General features: G+C 48.7%; 2 protein-coding genes across 7 annotated transcripts; one reads left to right on the forward strand and one right to left on the reverse strand.

Moving 5' to 3' along the window:
- Nucleotides 1–3,131: 3,131 nt before the first annotated feature.
- On the reverse strand, nt 3,132–15,054 carry SLC5A6 (solute carrier family 5 member 6). Of its 5 annotated transcripts, none has more exons than XM_049903241.1 (17): nt 14,936–15,054; nt 13,751–13,817; nt 10,171–10,711; nt 9,820–9,885; nt 9,452–9,503; nt 8,981–9,048; nt 8,455–8,609; nt 7,954–8,094; nt 7,639–7,768; nt 6,997–7,085; nt 6,438–6,550; nt 5,992–6,059; nt 5,538–5,624; nt 5,215–5,396; nt 4,905–5,008; nt 4,569–4,684; nt 3,132–4,143 (listed from the first exon to the last, which is right to left on the reverse strand). In XM_049903241.1, exons 3-17 carry the CDS (start codon nt 10,561–10,563, stop codon nt 3,994–3,996), a joined length of 1,914 nt encoding a protein of 637 aa, XP_049759198.1. In that variant the 5' UTR covers nt 10,564–10,711; nt 13,751–13,817; nt 14,936–15,054; the 3' UTR covers nt 3,132–3,993. The 5 variants fall into 5 exon arrangements, with proteins under 5 accessions (XP_049759198.1, XP_049759197.1, XP_049759196.1 ...); XM_049903240.1 differs by lacking the exon at nt 14,936–15,054 and adding an exon at nt 14,209–14,339; XM_049903239.1 differs by lacking the exon at nt 14,936–15,054 and adding an exon at nt 14,158–14,339.
- On the forward strand, nt 14,592–18,834 carry ATRAID (all-trans retinoic acid induced differentiation factor). Of its 2 annotated transcripts, none has more exons than XM_049903244.1 (7): nt 14,592–14,766; nt 15,429–15,550; nt 17,412–17,483; nt 17,678–17,749; nt 17,853–17,974; nt 18,252–18,349; nt 18,558–18,834. In XM_049903244.1, the coding sequence occupies exons 1-7, from the start codon at nt 14,668–14,670 to the stop codon at nt 18,660–18,662; spliced, it is 690 nt and encodes a 229-aa protein (XP_049759201.1). In that variant the 5' UTR covers nt 14,592–14,667; the 3' UTR covers nt 18,663–18,834. The 2 variants fall into 2 exon arrangements, with proteins under 2 accessions (XP_049759201.1, XP_049759203.1); XM_049903246.1 differs by lacking the exon at nt 14,592–14,766 and adding an exon at nt 15,211–15,300.
- The last annotated feature ends 201 nt before the right edge of the window (nt 18,835–19,035 follow it).

A 19,035-nucleotide genomic window follows, 5' to 3' on the forward strand; every position in this document is an offset into this window, starting at 1 on the left:
TTCAGTATGGATTACACCTTAACATAAAGAAAACAAAAACCCTCACAATCGGACCAATAAGCAACATCATGATAGAGAAAACATTGGAATTGTCAAGGATTTTATTTTATTTGGACCAACAATAACGCCCATGGAAGCAGCAGTTAAGAAATCAAACAATATATTGCATTGGGCAAACCTGCTACCAAAGATCTCTTCAGGGTTAAAAAAGCAAAATGTTACTTTGAGGACTAAGGTGTGCCCGATCCAACCATGGTATTTTCAACCACCTCATATGCATGCAAAAACTGGACTATGAATAAGGTAAACCGAAGAATTGATGCCTTCGAATTGTGGCATTTCTGAAGAATATTGAATATACCATGGACTGCCAAAACAGACAAATCTGTCTTGGAAGAAAAGCCAGAGCACTCCTCTGAAGCAAGAATGGCAAGACTTCGTCTCACACATTTTGAACTATTTATCAGAAGGGATCAGTCATTGGAGAAGGTAGAGGTTCAGTGTCATGGATTGAGTTATGTCCCCCAAACATATCTGTCAACTTGGCTAGGTCATGATTCCCAGTATTATTGCATGTTTGTCCACCATTTTGTCATCTGATGTGATTTTCCTATGTGTTGTATTTCCTACTCTATGATGTTAACAAAACGAGGTTATTGGTAGTTATGTAGACTCAATCTACAGGATTAATCTACAATTTAAGCCAATCTCTTTTGAGATATAAAGAGAGAAGCGAGCAGAAAGACATGGGGGCCTCATACCAGCAAGAAAGCAGCGCTGGGAGCAGAGCATGTCCTTTGGACCCTGGGTTCCTGCGTTGAGAAACTCCTAGATCAGGGGAAGACTGATGGCAAAGACCTTCCTCCAGAACCAACAGAGAAAAAGCCTTCCCCTAGAGCTGGTACCCTGAATTTGGACGTCTAGCTTCCTAGATTGTGAGAGAATAAATGTTTGTTAAAGCCATCCATTTGTGGTATTTCTGTGATAGCAGAACTAGATGACTAAAAATTTGGTACCAGAGTAGGGTACTGCTAAAGCTTTTTCTCAAATTAGTCTTGCCCTGCTCCTGTCTGGAGGTGAGATTAGAAGGCAGAGGGGGACAGGAGCTGGTTGAATGGACAGGGGGAATACAGGATGGAGAGGAGGAGTGTGCTGTCTCATTAGGAGGAGAGCAGCTAGGCGTACATATCAAGGTGTGTATAAGTTTTTGTATGACTGACTTGATTTGTAAGCTTTCACTTAAAGCACACACACACACAAAAGTAATAATTACTCTTGTCAATATGGTGATTAAACAAAAAAATTCCCAATTTTGTTTATTAATGACTCTAATGTTTATGAAATTTAAAAACTTTTAAAACTTCCCGGATAAATAAGCCTTGATTCCCTCTCCCTTACTAGGATGCTGACTTAAGGTACCTGGTCAAAAACATTATAAATTGGATATTTTAAAAGTAATTTAAAACTTCAATAATATAGTATTATATAAACCCGGTTTTTAAGCTGGAAAAGATTTTTGTTTTGCTTTGTTCTGAGAGCTGAGTCTAAGCTTCTGTTTTTATATCAAATTGAAGGCCATGGCTGGTGTTTTTCATAATCTAAAAAGTTTATTTAAAAAAATGCACTGGAAAAAGATAAATTGTTTATTTTAATTGGTATCACAAAGCCTTAAAAAAATAAAAAGAACGAATTATTCTAAATTGCTTCTCTAAATAATCCTATAAAGCGTGCAAAGGACAAGGTGTAAAAATGGCATGGTGTGGGCTTCATCTGATCTCTAACTTCACAACAGAGGAGAATGAAGATTAAAAGCCCAAGGCTGATTGCTAAGAGTTGAATTTTGAGCAAGCGATTTGTTTGATCTCTACTATGTAGCAATCAGACCAGACCATTTTTACAGTTGGCATCAGGAATGGGACTTGTTTCAATGGCTCCAGACTCGTGAAAACATGGGACTTTGTAAGAGAAAGAACAAAGGGACATTGGACATTAAACTTTTGATTCTTAGATGGTTACTTTGGTTGTTACCACCTGTAATGGCTGAAAGGTAAGTGAAGAGATGTTATGCGGCAGCTAAGGGAAGAAAAGCCTCCTCTGGAGTGGCTGGGGGAAGGGCTAGGCTTGTTTAAAGAGGTGATTGATGGGAGGGATATCTGGTTCCACTCAGCCAGAGACCTGAGGCCATATGCATACAATGGGGAAATAGGCAAGGGGTGAAGATGAAACTGGAATGTTTTTAAAAAAGGATATCATCCTTCTCATAGCCCCTGGGGCACTTCCCAGGCACATCTGAAAGGTGGTAGCTTCAGTGGGCATGCCTCTGGCCTGAACATCAGAGTAACTTTCCAGGCCTGGAGAAGCTCATGACCAGCTATCTGAAGGCCATACAGAGAAGGAATTTTATAATTGCAGAGGGTCATGGACTAGAAAGAAAATCCAGGAAGACAGTTTAAAGTCCAGTAGGAGTGGTCTTAGGAGCCACCATTGCCATCATGAGAACAGAGGTTCTGGGCAGGCTGAGGGGTCTGGATTCTGGCATGAACTGCTGTTCCACCACAGGGCTGGCCAGGACAGCAGGAGCAATAGGGCTGAGGGGTTGACTCAGTTAGTTGGGGTGAAGAGAGAAAAGGAGAAACAGACTGTCCCAGGCCTGTGCTGCACAGGATGTGGGAGGGGAGCTGGATTGTGGCTAGGAGCCATGAGAAGGCTTCCCCCAGGGCTGAACCCATAAATCTGCCTGGGACCAAGTATCTGCTAAGGGACCCTGGAGAGCTTGTCCAGGGCTGCTTCTGGGCAACTAGAGAAATCTGAGCAGTGTTTTTCACAAGACCAGAGAAGTCTACCTCAAATGTCCTGTTAGCAGCATTTCTCCCCCAGCCTCAAAACTGAAAAGCTCAGAGCAGAGGGGATTCAGGACAGACTGAGCCATAGGGTACAGGAAGGGAGAATCAGAGCGTGCATCTTTCACCTTGGTTAACAATGCTGCCCCTGAAGAGATGCTAGGTTTCAGAGATTTGAAACCACAATGAACCAGAACTGGTCCCCCCTCAGATGAGGAAGAACATCTGTTCACCAGGAGAGAACTCTTTATCCTGGCCAAGGGATGGCGTTAGTGGACAACAGCAGTTGAAGACAGTACAGGAGCCCAGATTACACGTCCAATGGTTTTTATTCCCCAAGAACAAAGACACAGGGGGAAGAAACTCCAAAAGGAAACAGAAGCACAGATGACAAAATGACAGCAGGTGGCATGGCTCAGGAGTCAGAGGGATAGCTGCTCCAGAGGGCCTGGCAATGGCGCTAGTTTCTTTGGATTAACAGTGGAGGGTGGGGACTGTGATGTGGAAAACTTTCCTACTTTAAACAAAGGAGATAAACATTCCTCTCTATTCTGAGGCCTCCCAAAGGCACCAAAGCCTTCCCTCTCAAGAATGGAGGTAGGCAGAGGATGAGAGGGACTAGGGTGTCACAGACAACTTGAGATTAGTCACAGGACCCCCTTGTGGCTGACGAATTCTGTGCTTAGATGGGATTGCAATGAAGCAATAGCAAGGCCAAGGCAGCTAGCGTTATGGTACTACAGGTAATCAATCTTGCCAAATTGGGCCATAGGGCAGTTATAACCAGAAACACTGTTCCTATTCACTTCAGAGGAGCTTGGCCATGCTAAATTAGAAGGCATTGTCATCTTCCCAGATGATTAACTTCTATCTGCTTTTCTGGCACAATCCTGCCTCCTGAAAACCTGGTCCTCTAGAGGACAGATTCATGAGGGAAAAGGAAAAATCCTGCCCAATCCTCACAGCCCCATAATGGGACAGCTTCCACTACAGGTTAGAACTTTAAGAACAAGGACCTTGGTGTGGGATAGGTCCTCCAAGTCCTTAAGCATCCTTCAGAACATATTGAGTGAATCATTCATGTACTATGTACTACAGGGTACCCTCTGGTTGCTGCCGGCAGAGTGTGGAGAGGCTTAGGTCCTGAGTCAGATCACAGTGAGGTCTCTTGGAGGACGAAGGTGGGGCTGCCGGCCTGGTGGGCTGAGCCTTCCTTTTCTTCCATGGCCTCCTTGTCTCGGCTGCCCCATAGCATGCCATTACTCATCTTCTCTGGGAACATAGCAGTGTCCATCGGGAGGCCCTGGAGAACACATAGACTAAGGCGAGTGGCTTGGAGTGAATACAAAGAAAGGGGTGCTGAAGGAATTAATGCGGAGAAGGAGGAAAGACTCTGCTGGGATTCCTCCTAGATGAGAAATCAGTAAAGCCAGAAGGAGGGGGGTGAGCAGGGGTGAGGGTGGGGAGAAAGGAAGGAGCAAAGCACAAGCCAGGGGAAGAGCAAGACTGTGGGATGGAGGTAGGGCACTCAGCGCTCTGGCCTCCTCTCTGGGCCTGAGAGCCTTCTCCCACAAGCCAGAGCTCCGTGTGGAAGAAGCTGGGGCAGGTACATGTGTCCATGTTTAGGGAAAAAAATTGGGGGGGGGGGGGCGGGAGGGAAACTGGAAGGTCAGGTGCAGTCTGTGGAGAAGGGATGGGAGAGGACAATATGGACAACGCAGGCACTACCTGGCTATAGCTTTTGCAGGGAAGTCGCTTCTGGCAGGACGAGGGCAGGAGTGCAAAGAGCTTTGGCAACACGGGGTAAATGGTCCGAGGGTTCAGGGTCCGGCCCCGCATGCCCCCTAAAGCCAAAGGTGCTTCTGAGTCTCCTACTGGGTGACTAGTCCATACACAGTAACCCCTGTCTTCCGGGGTTACACAGTTCTCAGGCCCCCGGCCCACCTCCCAGATCTTAGGCAACAATCTTCACTGCTATAGACACCCAAGTGCTAGAAGCGCAGGGTGTCACCCAGATTCCAGGTTCTCTGAGCCCTCCCTGGGCCCCTATCCCACACCCCTCACCGGTGAGCAGACTGACAGTCAGGCCCACCACAATGACTGTGGTGGAGTTATGGGCACTGTACCACATGTAGGACAGGGAATAGAGCCGCTGCAGCCCTGTGGGCCTGGGGGAACAGAGAGGTGAGGACAATTAGCAATTCAGGACGGGCACTCCTCAGGCACCCAGCTCCACCCACCTACAGGAGCCCAGGGTCCTCGGACCCAACACCCAATGCTTCCCCAAGGCCTCTGGTGGCCTATCCCTTGTCCAGGCTCTTGGGCAACCCCTCAGAAATAACGCTCTTCCTAAGAAAAAAGTGAGCCCACTCACTTGGAGATGGTGGTCAAGGGCATCAGCGTGGTCACAGTGATGGTGGTCAGATTGCTGGGCAGGGAGAAGTTGGACCCATTAAGGGGAGAGGGTGCAATACCAGAGCCCATGCTGGTCACTATGCTCCCAATGCCGATCCAGAAGGCCATGATGAGTCCAGCCAACAGGCCCACTATGGCTCCCTGCCCAGAGACATGTCACAAAGGCAGCCCTCAGGGGATAGCCTTCACACCAGACCCCAGCACTCATGGTGAGAGCCCTGCCAAGCCACTCTCCCCGTCTGTCCCCCTCCATAAGACCACTGAGCCGGATGGGACACTCACAGGGGGGTTGGCACAAGGAAAGAACATCCCAAGGCAGAAGAGTCCGAGCAGCGGCCCCCCGACCATGCCAAAGATGCTGATTGCTGCCTGGGGAGAACACACAGGCTCAGAGACCCCCAGTCCATCGACAGAGAGTACAGCCACCAGTCACTGCTGCGGAGCCTCGCTTGTCAGATCTTTCTGTCCGTCCTTCCACCTGGAGCAATCGGAACTTGGGATTCCAGAGGGCAGGAATGGTTATTGGCACGGTCCCCCTCTTAGATCTCTGAGCTCACAATGTCCAGGAATGACACTGAGGCTTTTGGCTACTTGAAAGTCTGTTCCATAGTTAAAACTGGGCCATGAAAGAAGAATTCTGACACCTGTCCCCTCTGTCTTTCCCCTCAAAATAGTCTTCCTATCTCAGTCCATTCGTTTCCTTTCCTAATTACCTACTTCCCTCCATAATCATTACCTGCAGCACAGGCCCCATCTGGGAGGAAATATAGGCCATTCCCAGACAAAGCAGTCCATAGCCAAAGGCTGCAGAAAAAGGAGAAGGAAAGAAGCAGGTATGAATTTACACAATAAAAAAGCGGGGGAAAAAGTAGAGCAACACTCCCTCCCCGGCCAAACCACCATCCCTGTGCCCTTGGAGGCAGAGGGCATATTATCTCATGCCCCAGCTCCAGGCCCCTCCCACACTGTCCTCACTCTTACGTGAGACAGATGTCTACGGGAAACGCTCTGACATGTAAACAACCGTGGGGTGAAGGTTGTATGCTTCATTAGTGAAGTGCTGAGCCCAGCATAAAGCAGGCGCTTTAAAGCAGATTAAAGCTGGTAGCCATGGTGTGTCTGGTGGTAACCAAAGATTCTTACGAAGAACAAGACTGAAGGGATGAGGAAATATAATCTCACCGATGATTTTGGAAAGCCTGGTAGCCCAGGCTTCAGAGTACTCAGGGAACGAGGGTCGAATCAGATCTTCCATCGTAACAGTTGCCAATGAATTAAATGCTGAAGATATGGTGCTAAAAAGGAAGAAGAGAATGACAAGCTGTCCTGACTCTGGCAGCTGAGAAAGGAAACACCAGGAAGAAACTCTAGCTCCATTAGAAGGATTAGCACCCTAAAGGTGAAAGAGAGATGACACATGCAGCAACAAAAACCATCCTCAGGCGACGGCCAAGGCTACCTCAGAGGAGACCTGGGAGGCAAGGCCACTGTCCTTCTCTGTCTGTGGATACAGGATTAGTTTAAGTACATCAATTCCGGGTATAACAAAAGGAGTGTCTCTAACCAAAAAGAGGGCATCTCCTGGGACAGGTTGTACGGTCCTGCACAGATGAGCTGTCCCTTGTCATTCGCTGATGGGATGGGCACAATGAGACTCTCAGAGGGATCCCCTCCTCCCCTGTCACTTTGTACCAAGCAGGGGTCAGTTTCACAAGCCTGAGGGAAATGGCCAAATGGGTACCTGAGGGAGCCACTGAAGAGGCAGGCAACAAAGAGACCAGGCAGGCCCGGCAGGCCTTTCAGGACATCCATCACAAAGTACAGGACGAACTACAAGCAGAGCAGAGGTGCGCAGCTCTCCTGAGAGAGGATCCCTTCCCAGGGCAAGATGCTACAGAGGCGGTGCACCAGGAAGGGGTGCCAGCCACTGAGGCATCTCTGCCGACCCAAGTGACTCCACAGGAAGTGGAAAGAAAACGGGCTCTGGGAGAGAACGAAGCAGTTCACATCCACATCCCAGCTCAGCCTGATTAGCGGTGTGGCTGAGCACGTGGGTACCTCGATGAGGCCACTTTTCTCCTCAGTGAAATGAGGCTGTTGGGAGGCTAGGCGACACCAGGTGTGTGAAAGCTTCCAGCAGAGCTGGTTCATGGTGGGCAGTCACTAAAGGTAGGTCCCCACCCCCAGCAGGGTGAGCACTGCAAAGAGGTGACGCTGGAGCTGGGATCTTCACCAGCTAGATTCCTAGAATCTCAGAATGGGAAAGGACTTTAGATCCATCTCTTGTCCAGAGCAAAAGTCCTTTCTGCAGCCACCCAGACACCCCTTGGGGCCCAGACTGGTACCTCATGGGCATAAGTGGGGGCCCGGGAGGCCTTCTCACCTGGTCAGGAGCCGCTTGGGCCTGCTGGGTGCTCATGGGATACTCCTGGTAATAGGCAAACATGACCAGGCCAATGAGGCAGCCCATGCAGAGGGATATCTGCTGACAAGGGAACACCGCATAGCAGGAGCTGCAAGAGGGCCAGCGCCGAGGGGAGACATGGGGTGAGCAGACACCCCCAGGCACTCCCAGAAAGGGGGCCATGTGCTAACCCCAGTAGGTTTGTGTGTATCCCATCCCCACCCCAGTCCCCTGGAGGAACCGGGCTGCCCCTTCCCAGCCTTTGCTCCCCTGCCGTCCTGTCCCTGCACTCACAGCACAGCAGCCTTCTCCGTGCGGGAGCTGAGGTAGCGCTGCACCTGGGCCTGGTTCACCCCATATAAGGAAAGCATCATGAAGACACCTCCAAAGGCCAGGGTCCAGAAGGTGTGCCGCACAAAAGGGTCTGGATCCAGCCTACAACAGATGCCACCCAGGCCCTATGCCACGGTCTGAGGCAGACCCAGCCCTCCCTGCCCTCCTGGAAACAGAGACACCAGGTTCTAGGGCCAAGGGGCACAGTGCAGCGAGTTGGGGGCAGTGGTCCCACTTCTCTAACTCACAGACCCACCCTGGGTAATCAACACTTCCTGGCCCTCAAAACCATCCTAGCACCTGGGATCACAGTACCCCCTGCAGCGCCAGCATCCTGCCTGTCTCAGTGCCCCATCCGAGGCTCCCACAGCTTGCCTTCTGCTCACCACAGCCCTGAGATCAGGCCCGGATGGGCTCAGCTCCAGGCACTGCAGACCCCACCCAGACAAGGGGTGTACTTACTCGATCCCAGAGATGCGGTCGTGCTGGGAGGCCACCTCCCACACACGCCCCAAACCGCCCACCTTGGCTGAGCCCACGATGATAACCACCAGCTGCCCTAGGAACATGACCAATGTCTGGAACACATCTGTCCAGATGACAGCCTTCAGCCCACCCTGCAGGGAAAAGACAGCACAGCTGCCCAAATGTCTTCTAAGCCATCCACTACTGAGGACATCAATCCACTAGTGAGGATACTATGCTGGCTTCTAGGAGCATAAATGCTAAGACCCTGGTGAAACCATTTCTATCCCATCCCTTACCTACCCAACAGTCTCACCTTATCCCAACTACCTTCTCATGCCATCCTATCTCCTGCCATACATTATCCCATCCCATCTCCTACATCTCATCTCATCCCACCCCTAGAATTTAATCCTATCATCTCACCCTCCTTCTTGGCTCATTCTTCTTCTTCCTTCTCCTCCCATCTCTCCTCTTTATTTCACTTCATCTCCTCTCATTCCCTGGGGACGACTACACTTACCAGAGCAGTATAGACAGTACAGACAATGCCTAGGGCCAGCACTGACAACCACAGGTCAAAGCCAGTCACTGTAAGCAAATAAAAGTCACATTCATATTTCTGGCAGAGTTTCCCAGTGGGGAAGACAGAGAAGCTCTGATAAGGATAGCCAATTCTTAGAGATGAAGCATGAAGACACTGGATATTAAAAATAAAATAAATCATTAACCACAATGGAAAAAATGTCTGCAGAGCTCTACTAAAAGGTGTTGATTAACAAATTTCTATGAGGCAGAGTAAGTCCAATTACTTTTCAAGTGCAGTGAACTAAGCCTGTTTCTTCTTCTGGCAGAGGCCAATCCAAGGGCCCATACAGTGAAATAGCTCCTGGTCAAGGCCAGATTCTTTCCTGTACACTCTCTCCCACCTGCCCCTCCCAAAAGAGTTTTCCCAGCCCAACACGGCTGGAAGTCAAGGGCAGTGACCCCTCACCTGCATTGAGAGCCAATGATGGTGCATAGAGCACAACCCCCATGTAGATCACCTGTTGGGTGTAAAAAGGGAATGTGAAGGGGGGGGAGGGATGAGGGTGGGAAGTGAGGGAAAAGATGGCTTCAACATCCCAATGGCTTCCCCTCACCTAAGCTCACATGCCCCCCAAATTTAGGCTTGCCTTCACCACAGTATCTGTGCTAGAATAGGATAGCAGGATGTGTCTGGGAACTTTGGTGACAATGATCCCCAGTAAGAATTTCAACACTGCCACTCCAAAAACAGGGAGGCCACAAGTGTCTCAGTATGCCTAACTCCAGGTACTCCTACCATGTCTCTGGCTCAGTTTTTATTCTCCTTCCACTTACCATCTGAAAGATGAAGGTCACAGTTCCACAAATCCGCACTGCTTTATTGAATCGGAGCTCCAGGTACTAGGCGAAAGATTATAGAAAAAAAAAAAAGTATTTCTCCTTTCCCCACACCCATGATTTACATACAACTTCACTGAAGAGGCCCCGAAACATGAGGAAATTTCCAAATTCTATCCACTCTAGGCCGAACTCAGCAAAGCACCCCTACCCTCACCTCCCTCAGGAATAATTTGTAAACACACATTCTCTGAGACCCAGGTTCCAGATCCATCATATGCACCCTGTTCCTACTCTCTGTCCCTGACCCCAGTGGCCCCACAGGCTCCTCCGTTCCTCTCCACTCACCTCATAGGCACTGGTGAGATGCAGGCGGTAGAAGACAGGGATGAAGATATGGGCAGGGATCAGCAGCCCCAGGAAATAGCAGCAGCCCAGGAACCAATACTGAGTCCCAAATCGGTAGATCTCGGATGGCACACCCAGGAGCGCCACCGCTGACTGGAAGGTGGCCAGCAGGGACAGCGCCACGGGAATGCAGCCCATCTTGCGGTCCGCCATCAGCAGCTGGCCGATGGTATGCCGGCCCCAGCCACGACAGGCATGGTAGAGCCCAATGGCAAGGGAGAGAGCCAGCAGCAGGGCAAACACCACATAGTCCACGAAGGAGAAGGTGGATGTGCCCATGCCTGTGCTTGAGGTTGGGAGGAAGGGAGCTGAGGTACTCACTGCCATATTCATGTCCACAGTGTCCCTGGCCAGCAGTCAATGGCTGCTCATGGGCTCTGGGCTACCAATTAGCTGGTCAGCATCAGACAGTGGCTACAACTTGGCACCCAGTCAGTCTCACAGCCTTCCTCCTCTACTGAATGACATTGTCCAGGGTGAACTGCAAAGAAATCAACTCCTAGTCAGGCCTGTCTTGCCTGCATGCCACACGCTCTTGGGCCTTCTGCCCCACACCCATCAGATGTGGACTAGTCAGCTAGGTGGTAGCCTTGAAAGTCTGGAAGTCCTAGTGTGGGTGCAGCAGGAGAGGATGGTGAAGAGAGAAGCAGAAGAGTGAGACAGTCAGGAGAAAATAACTTGACCAAAATCTTGGGTGTGCAGAACTGTGAATCTTCCCAGGTCCCCACCCCAGTAATGAAAGAAAAATCAACTCTGAGTCAAGTTTCTTCTCAGAAGAATTCCCTGCCCCCACTTGCAGACACAGACCCAGTTACTACAATTCACTAAGCCAAAGGCCCAGCCTGGCGCCACAGACCAGCAGGGAAAAAGAAACAGAGAATAAAGTCAGTATTGCTTCGTCTATCTCCCCTGTCTTCAGCGCCCACTTCCTGTTATCCCCAACATCACCCCTTCTAACAGCACCCCTTCTCAGCACTGATCACCAGTGGGGCTGACTCCGTGGCTGCCCCAAATGCCATTCTAGGCATCCCCAGGGCAAGCCCTCCATGCTCAACATTCTCCCCAATACCACCAGGTAAGCCCTGCTACCTACTTCTCAGCCCCTCTACCTGTTACACCATAGTCAACAGTAGATCCAGGAAGGTTAAAAGGGTTTAAAAGTCAGGGCAACATGCTGGAGCCAAAGGTTCAGAGTTAGTATTACAGGGCCACTTTGGTGAGATGCAAACCAGCCAGAGTCAGTGGTCCTATCCTGCTGTGACTAAACATCTACCCGGAGAAGTAATCCCTGTTCTAAGGTAGAGCAGCCTGGAGAACCTGTGTCTGAGGCTGGGTAGAGGCTGAGGGTCTGACTGTGTAAATGGCTCAGGTGAGATTGGGAATTGGGGGAGGGATGAAGCTCAGCAGCTCCTTGTATTGGCCCCTTCAGGGAACCAATCACTATGAGCCAAATGGCCCTATCATGGGAGCTGGGACCCTATGGGCCCCAACCCAGCTCAGCCCTAGAGGCTCCAGAATGGGGAACAGGGAGTTCACATTCAGCAGCATTCCTGAAAGGATTAGACTTTTATTGTAAGTCACATTTTGCTGACTGTGTGCTGCAGTTGGAAAAGGAGGAAGCTGAGACAAGTCAGGAAAGTTGCTTTCTGACTCCTGCACAAGAAATACTCATGCTCAAAGAACACACACTACCCTCGGAAGAAAAAGGACAGAATCACTGTATTTCAAGACTTAGAAAATTTTTCAGTGATCACTATTACAACCCCCTCATTTTACAAAGAAACTGAGGCCCAGATAGTTCATATGGCCTTTCTAAAAAAAATGCCATATCAGAACCCAGGCCTAGCAATTCCCTGTCCACCCTGTTTTCCATTTATACCATGTTGTCTTCAGAGGCAAGCCCCAGAGGTAATTGTTGGTATGGGGGAAAAAATACCAGAGAATGCCATGCAGTTAGGCAGTCTAACATGTTGACAATTAACATTTTTGAACATATGCCATGTAACCCAGCAGTGTGGTCAATGTTTTGTAAACACTGATAATAATAATAATAATAATAAATAAAGAAATAACGATAGCTAGCATTTTCAAAACACCACTTCAGGTCAAGCGCTGTACACAAACACTCTAATTCTCACAAGTGAGGTTTAATTAGAGAAGTTAAATAATGATCAAGATTACATACCATGATATAAAACAAGGAAGGAAGAAAAAGTACTGTCTGCACTTACCAGAGATCCTGTATTCACTACTTCCAGGACCAGGTAGCAGCAGAGTGTTAATCATAGTCAGTCATCCAGGGAACAGAGTTTAGATTTCGACTAACCTAGAGACTACTTGAGCTCTGGCCCATGAGGCAAAAGATCAGCCTGGCTGTCTTCTGCCACACTGTGCTCTTGGCCAGATGTTGTCTAGCTGGCAAGGTATAGCCTCACACACACCAAACCTGAACTCTGAACCTCCTAAGGGAATAAGAGCTGGCAATTCTTGGGATCACATGTTCCACAGAGTCATAGATGCCAGTCCCCCAGAGCCGTGTCCCCAAAAGGCCACTCTGGTTCAACATAAAGACGCCCTGGACCTTTGAACAACGGATTACCTTGAATTTTCTACCTCCCCTTTGGCAAATTTTTACTGCTATGACAGGAATGATAGGAACTACAGTACTGAAGAGCAAAAGGAGGCGATGTCTGCTGTGTGCAAATAAGTTAGTGGTATGCATGGGCAGGTAGTTAGTAAAAAGAAGAAAGGTCCCAGCACAGACTGCAGGTACACAATGCCCAGAAACAGAGACCCTCTACAGCTGAGGTAAAACGGCAGGGCTTCCTGATATGAGAAGACTTCTGGATGGTTAAAGAGAGAGCTGAGAAAGAGAGGAAAAGCCTGATCCAGTAACAAAGCCTTCATTAGACATGATTCTAAGAACAAGGCAGTGCTCTCTAAAAACTCTACTGACCCAAACCCCCATGGACTTGCATCTTTCTGAGAGAACAGGAGCTTAAGTAAGAGCTGAGTTGTTTTTCTAAAATCATAACACACCAAGGCACAAACAGCCAGCTGTAGGGGACCCCTTTGAAAAACCGTAACACACACACAGGGAAGAGAATCTTTCTCTGCTCCCCCCCTTCCCAACCCCTCACCTTAGTCATTCTCTGCACTGGATTGTTTTGACTCCTACAAAAGGCAATGGGGCCATGGCAAGACCAACCATCCCCAAAAGTTTCCTTCAAAATCTGTCTTTGTGCCTAGAATTCCGGAAGCTCTGAAAGGATTTAAGGGCCTTCATCAGAATGCTAATAAACTATTAATGCCTTAAAAATATCCTTTGAGAAGATGTCAGATATCTGCAGGTATGTGGAAGGGGCCAGAAACCCTGAAAGAAGCTGGGGCCGGCTGCTCAAAATGAGTTATTCAGTTAGCTCTCATGGGCTTTCGCTGGCCAGAACCAAACCAACACACCGTCCCCGCGGGAGAGGGGTGACCCCGGAACATTCTGGGGCAGCGCTCTCCTTCCCCTTACCTCCGTGGCTCAGCCAGGGCTAAAAAGGCTCTTTCATTCTTCCTAGGATCACCATCGCTCACTTTTTCTGGGGAGGCAAAGGCAGGTGAAGAGTTAGGGCACGTGTATTCCGCCCCCACCTCCTCCCGCCAGAGCTTCGGACGCCGCGTGGTCTCAGGACTGAGGTGAAGGGGACTGGGTGCCCGGGGCGCCCCCAGGCCCGTCTCTTCCTGCCTGGATTTTCCCTTCGCTCCTCAGTCTTTCATCACCCTTACTCTCTTTCTTTCCTTGCTTCCCTCCTTCCCTCCATACGCGAGTTGCCGAGACGACCGCGTTGCCGCTGGTCCCTTAAACCCCGAGCCCCACGCGGAGGCTGGCTCGTTCCACCCCTCTGCTGCCTGGCACCAGCCCCGCGGCCCGGCACCAACCCCGCCGCCTCTCTCCGGAGTGTCTTCGCACCGGCCTGCCCGCCGGCCCACCTGGTAGGTCTCCACGAGTGAGTGTGGCGACCGAGTGACAGCCAGGCCTGCAATGTGAGCGTCGGCTGACATCCGGCCCCGCCCCCTACCCGCCCCGGCCGCCATGTTTACTGGGGGCGGATGGAGTGGCCCCGAGCTTCAGCAGAAACGTGACCTCGGAGTCCAGGCTTAGAGAAGGCAAGGCTGAGGAAGCCTGCAATCGGCTTAGAGGAGCCGAGCGGCGGCGAGGGCGACTTTGCTAAAGGGGAAAAGAGCAGGGTGACCATTATTCCCCAGAAGGAGGCCTGAGAGCGCAAGGAGAAGAGTGCTGACCTCGGCCAGCAGCAGACGGCCCCAGCCCGCCCAATGCGACTGGACCGGCCGGCTCGACACGCCCCTGGGAGAGGGCGAGACGCACCGGGGGCGGGGCCATCGCGCGCAGGTTTCGCTAGCTGCTGAGAAAGAAAAAAGCCGCGGCAAATGGCGCGTCGCAGGCCCGGCGGTCCTACGAGCCTGGTGCTCTGTGCAACCGCCCTGCTCCTCGCTCTGGGGGTGGAAAGGGCTCTGGCGCTACCCGAGGTACCGAAGCAAGTCAGAGGTCGGACTGAAGCGGAGTTGCGGGCAAGCTGGTGTATAGCGTTCGCACGCCCTGCCCCAGCCGGCCCGCAGCTCAGATTTCGTCCCTGAAGCCTCCTCCCGGGCCTGGCTCCGGAGTTCGCACGCCTCCTGGCGCCCCCGCCCTGCCTACCTTTAAAGACTTGAAATTTGACCTCCTCACTCAGTTTTTGAAGAGCTTGAAGCTTGTCTTTTAACAGAGCAGTCTTGTGGCTCTTCTGTAAGCTGTGCGCGCACGAATGCAGTATTTCGTGCGTGGGCAGGACTTTACTTTCCGGAATGTTCGATGAGTTCATTGTGTACCTTCTTGTTCTTATACACCCGGTCAAACCGGAGCTGTCAGATTGAGAAGTCACTGGAGAGGGCATAATAAATATGGTCGAATACTGTTTTTCAAAGATGAAAGTATTTTCTTGGAGAGGGCTGGTAATGGAAGTGTTTGATGCGCTGCTTTGCCTCTAGGGAAAGAAAGATATCCCCTATCCAACCGGATAAAAGGTAGGACAAGAGCCACTTCCCCGCCCTTTGTTAGAGAAAAGGAGAGGTATATTGGCAGTTAACTCTGGATCGCCGTTCTGTTCTTGACTTTTCTTTCTGGGGTCCTAATAGGTTTCTCTCTTCTACAGATATGCATCCAGTGCCCAGGGAGTGTGCAAAATTTGTCCGAAGTGGCTCTGTTTTGTAAGCAGACCCCGAAGCTAATGTTGTATGCCCGCTGCTGCTTCAATCAGAAGGGCGCCATCTTGGGGTGAGGGAGAACACATCCTTGGATAGGGGAGGGCGGGGGAGTTTTCAGAACAGAGTCCACAAGGCTTGTTTGATAGACTTGGCATAACTATTCGTGCCTATATTGGCGGCACCTTTTAAACCATGATTCATTCTCATACTTTTAAATCTGTGTATCATTTTTGGCTAGGAAACAATCCTATAGTTTTTTCTGGTTAAAGCTGCATAAAAATCATAATTTTTACCTGTTTTTTAAAATTTTTTGATAAGCTGTTATGCTTCCGGTTTTGTTTTATTTATTATCAAGTCTTTGTATTATTCACTGAGTGTCTCCAGTTATTCTCCAAGACATTATGCTAATACAGTTTTCTTCCCCTTGTGATTAATTCGTGTTTGAGGCAAATTCCCCTCACTGTCCCTTATACTAGTTAGTCCCTCAGATTCACTCCTTGACCCTCCGCCCTTCTCCGTGTACACTCTGGAGAATCCACCTATTCTTATGGCTTCAGCTATAACCACCTCGTAGGTGTCTCCCAAAACTAGTTCTCTCAGTGTCCTTAACACCTCTCAGAGCTCCAGGTACGTATGGGTACTTCCAACTTATTATTAAACATTTCATCTGGAATGCTTCACCTTCACTTCGAACTTCCCCAAAACCAAATTTTTCCATTACCATTCTCTTGGTTTTAAGACCATATTTATAACTATTTTCTCAGGATAAAGTTCAAACCATGCATTAGACATTTGATACCTACCACAGACTGGTCACAATCCACCTTTCCTACATTATTTCCAATTATTTGTCCAGTCAAACCCCCAGTGAGGGTCTGGCTTCAGCCAGATTCACTTACAAAGGCATTCTACTTTTGTTTCTTTGTTGTTTTGGAGAGCCTCTCTCTTTACCTGGAATTACCTTCTTTCACCAAATTAGGACATAGCCATCCTTCAGTTTTAGCATTTTTTGTGAATGTTTCCCACTACTAAATCCCAGAGTAATAGTTTCTTTGACTTCCTCTAATACTTAGTGTCTGTACCACTCAAATTTATTTACACGCTGTACTGTTATTTCTTTCATATTGTAATTTAACGTTTATATTGTTTTTGGTGATTTTCTTGTTCCCCTACTAAATTGTAAGCTACTTGAAGGCTAAGATACTGAGTTAGACTTTATATGTGTGTGTATAAATATATATACTTTCCCAATGTTTTGCAATTAGTAGGCATACAGTACATATTTGTAGAATAAAGGAACGAAAAGTGATAGATATTGAAGACAAAATAATTGCAGCATGGGTCCGTAACGTCCAGGAGCTTATATCCAGCCTGTGATAGATAATGTACTTTGAGGAAATTTTCATTTATGTGACTTGCATCTTTTTTTTTTTTTTTATTCGAAAGCCCTTTTTGGATCTGAGACTCGTAATGCCATAATATGAGATCCACTAATCTAGACAAGGAATAAATTTCTTCTAATATGTGTACAGATGTGAATCCAATATGTGTACAGATGTGAACTGACAGGACATAGTACTTATTAGAACAGCATTGACCATTAGAACTTTCTGCAAAGATGGAAATGTTCCATATCTGTCTGCCCAATACAGTAGCCACTGACCACATGAGGTGTAGCCAGTGCCAGTGAGAGACTGAATTTTTAATTTAATTTTAATTAATTTAAATTTACATAGCTACATGTAGGTAGTGATGATTGTATTGGACAATGCAGGATTACAACATCTACCACAGCACCGAGTATGTGGCTCTCACACAGGCTGTTTTCAATTTATACTGATAACCTAAAAGGGAGTTGGGTATCAAATACAAACCTTGTCATGAATGAAGAAGAAGGACATACAGTTACATTGATTACTTTGTTTCCTCAGGCTGGATCTCCAAAACTGTTCTCTGAAGGACCCTGGTCCAAACTTCCCTCAGGCACATACTGCTATCATCATGTAAGTGGTTAGGTCCCCTCCCTCCCAGAAAATGACTATGGCAAAGGGTTGATGAGACAGTCTTTGGGGATGGACTCCTAAAAAGATGGATGAGTATTAATGTCTAAGTTTACTCTGGATTACCAGTCTAGGAAGATGTGTGAATGGAGATGGGTGCTGTCCTGAGCAGAATGCTAACAGTGTGTGCTTTGCAGAGACCTGCAAGCAAACCCCCTCAAGGATGACTTGGTTAACACCTTCCATGGCTTTACTCAGCTCCAGACTCTGTAAGTACAGGGTGTGGGGATTAGGGGAGAGAATAAGAGGAGTAGTGCTGTGAGCTCAGCGACTTTGGGTTGAATATATTATGACAACCTGTGTTGTCTTCAGGATACTGCCACAAAATGTCAGCTGTCCTGGAGGTATTAGTGCCTGGAATACTATCACCACTCACACAGACAAGCAAACCTGCCAAGGGCAAAGGAACCTTTGCAACAGCACTGGAAGCCCAGGTATGCTGTCTCATCTCTGCCCTTCTGGCAACTGCCTTTCCTCTCTTACTCATTTTAGATCAGAAAGACTAAAATTGCTTAGGTGCCTTTTGTTCAGAGTTCTGAGGCTCTAATTGGGAAAAAAAGTTTTAGAATATATTGTCATTATGTTCTGATTATCTATAGTGATGTTTACCACTGATCTACAAAGGATTGAGAGAACCTGAATTGAAGCAGATATTTAAGAAATTTATCTGATGAGATCCAGTGATGTTCTCTGTTTTTCTCTGGCTGCCAGAAATGTGTCCTGAGAATGGATCTTGTGCTCCTAATGGTCCAGGTCTCTTGCAGTGTCTTTGCGCTGATGGTTTCCATGGCTACAAGTGTATGCGCCAGGTGAGGAATGAGGCCTTAGAGAAAAAAGCATAGAGCAGAAACCTGTCTCAAAGAAGAGCCACAAGACCGGAAGCTAATGCACGTCACCCAGGGGAGCAAAGTTAGAATTGTCCTGAATGAGGGAACAAGTGTACTAACAGGGAACTAGGTGTTAGGCTGTAGCCTTCAGTGTAATGCTCAATGAGAGTTGTTGGACTGTTACTTACAGGGCTCGTTCTCACTAATTGTGTTCTTCGGGATTCTGGGATCCACCACGGTATCCATCTGCATTCTGCTGTGGGGGACCCAACGCCGAAAAGCCAAGTCTTCATGAACCACATGGGTCCCCCTAGTGACCTAGTTAAGGCGTCATCCAGGCCGAGGACGAGGTTGGAAGGAAGATGGAAAATTGCCCTATTCTCAAGTGTTGTGGACACCTTCTCCAGGGGTAGAGTACCAGTTCCCGTTTGTGTTGTTGACTATAATAAACACTTTTTTCCTTGTCATTGTCATGTGGTTTTTTGTTTGTTTGTTTTTAGGAAAAGTTGCCCTGCCTCAGTGTGTTTCTTGGTTGGGATGTAAGAGGCCGCTTTGGGGTAGTCAGTGTTTTCGGGTTTCCCTAGCCTTTGCAGGGGAGGAGGAGACCGCGGTCTCGCGGCGCAGAGCCACCGCGGCGCCGCTCCGGCCCCGCCCCGTGCGTGCCCGGC

This window comes from Elephas maximus, chromosome 12 (assembly GCF_024166365.1).
Source record: "Elephas maximus indicus isolate mEleMax1 chromosome 12, mEleMax1 primary haplotype, whole genome shotgun sequence".
Classification (NCBI taxonomy): domain Eukaryota; kingdom Metazoa; phylum Chordata; class Mammalia; order Proboscidea; family Elephantidae; genus Elephas; species Elephas maximus.

Excerpts from the sequence above, each read along its gene's own strand:
- SLC5A6 (XM_049903241.1), bottom strand. The coding sequence starts at position 10,563 with ATGAATATGGCAGTGAGTACCTCAGCTCCCTTCCTCCCAACCTCAAGC. Across the intron at positions 9,504-9,819 it reads TGACCTTCATCTTTCAGATG|GTGATCTACATGGGGGTTGT; the intron begins GTAAGTGGAAGG and ends TACACCCAACAG. Across the intron at positions 5,625-5,991 it reads AGATGGGGCCTGTGCTGCAG|GCAGCAATCAGCATCTTTGG; the intron begins GTAATGATTATG and ends TGTTCTCCCCAG.
- ATRAID (XM_049903244.1), top strand. The coding sequence starts at position 14,668 with ATGGCGCGTCGCAGGCCCGGCGGTCCTACGAGCCTGGTGCTCTGTGCA. Across the intron at positions 15,551-17,411 it reads CAGAAGGGCGCCATCTTGGG|GCTGGATCTCCAAAACTGTT; the intron begins GTGAGGGAGAAC and ends TTGTTTCCTCAG. Across the intron at positions 18,350-18,557 it reads GCTACAAGTGTATGCGCCAG|GGCTCGTTCTCACTAATTGT; the intron begins GTGAGGAATGAG and ends TGTTACTTACAG.